Source organism: Manacus vitellinus, unplaced genomic scaffold, assembly GCF_001715985.3.
Source record: "Manacus vitellinus isolate BGI_N305 unplaced genomic scaffold, ASM171598v3 scaffold_134_pilon, whole genome shotgun sequence".
NCBI lineage: Eukaryota > Metazoa > Chordata > Aves > Passeriformes > Pipridae > Manacus > Manacus vitellinus.
This window is the reverse complement of record NW_021938973.1, coordinates 44,440-45,811: the sequence shown is the minus strand read 5'-3', so window position 1 is coordinate 45,811 and position 1,372 is coordinate 44,440. Positions and strand designations below refer to the sequence as shown.

The following is a 1,372-nucleotide window of genomic DNA, read 5'->3' as shown; positions in this document are numbered from 1 at the left end:
TGCTCCAGGTTGTGGGTGTTGATGTACTTGAGGTTCTTCTCCCAGATCAGCCGCCGTGTCACCTCGTCTGCCTGTGCCACGGGGTGAGATGGGGCTGGGCAGGGGGGTCCTGCCTGTGCCCCCCACCCTGGGGGCATCTTCTGGCACCAGGGACACCCTCCTGCCCCAGTGTCCCACCCTGGGGACATCCTCCTGCCCCAGGGACACCCTCCTGCCCCAGTGTCCCACCCTGGGGCCATCCTGGGGGTCCCCAGCTGGCAGAGCCCCCCTCCCCAGGGGCCCTGCCCTACCTGGCCGTTGTACTGCTTGCGGTGGGTTTTCTTCCACAGCTCCCACTGCGTGTCCAGTTCTGGCTCTGGGTGCAACTGGGCCAGGGCCACAGGGACCAGCAGGGCCAGCAGCCACCACATCCTGGGGACCAGCTGAGCACTGGGAATGGGGCAGACACTGAGCCGGGGGGCTGGGGGAGGGCAGGACTCTGTGCCCACTGTCATTTGGGACTAGGACCCCCCTGCACACCCTGCCTTAGGGCCACGGCCCCCTGCACACCCTGACTTGGGGCTGGGATCCTCTTCCCACCTTAGTTTGGGGCCCTGGGCCCCCCCTGCCACCCTAACTGGGGACTGGGCCCCTCTTCTCACCCTGCTTGGGATCTGGAACACCCTGCCCACCCTAATTTGGGGCTGGAACCCCTATCCAGCCTGATTTGGGGCTGGGCCCCCCTGGCAAGCCTAGTTGGGGTCCAGGACACCCTTCCCAGCTTGATTTGGGGGTCTGAGACCCCCCGCCCACCCTGATAAGGGGCCAGGACCCCCCCGTGGCAGCGCTGGCCGGGCGCCGGCGTCACATGAGCCGGCCCAGCTGGTTCCCATTACAGCGTCCGTGTCTTTCCGGCAGCTCCGAACCGGGGAGAACCAAACTTTGGGGTGCAGGGGGAGCAGACGGGGGGGGGTCCCAGCCCTCCTGCCCCTCCCTGGCTTCACCCATCGGCTCCCAGCACCCAGAGCCCTGTGGGGGAGCAGGGACAGGGACACCAGCCCGCAGCCCCCCCAGACGTGATGTTGCCTCAGTGTCCCCCCTTTGTGCCTCTAAGGGTCCCACATGGGACCCTCTTCCCTCCCATTCCCACTGGGATCCGTTTCCCTGGGGAAAAAGCCTCCCACCGCCCCACTGGGTCTCCTGCCCAGCCCTGGGACCCCCTCCCTCCTCCCCCTCAGGGCTCTTACCCCAGCATGGAGCCGTCTGTGGGAGCACTGGGAGCACTGGGAGTGCCGGGCCGGGGCTGCTGCGCTTTTATCCCGCTGGATCGATTGAGGAAGTTCGGAAGCAGCCGGAAAATTTGGGCAGGCGTCGGGTCTGGATGGGGAGGGGG

At 67.1% G+C, this 1,372-nt stretch overlaps 1 protein-coding gene across 1 annotated transcript in view; it reads right to left on the bottom strand.

Annotated features, from left to right (window-relative positions):
* Positions 1-1,350, bottom strand: part of CTSK (cathepsin K) — a 3,593-nt gene extending 2,243 nt beyond the window's left edge. Inside the window, exons 1-3 of the mRNA XM_029957987.1 lie at positions 1,227-1,350; positions 291-429; positions 4-71 (exon numbers count right to left, since the gene is read on the bottom strand). Coding sequence (XP_029813847.1) covers positions 4-71; positions 291-429; positions 1,227-1,234 — 215 coding nt within the window. The 5' untranslated portion in view covers positions 1,235-1,350. The remainder of the gene's footprint in view (positions 1-3; positions 72-290; positions 430-1,226) is intronic.
* Between the last annotated feature and the right edge of the window lie 22 nt (positions 1,351-1,372).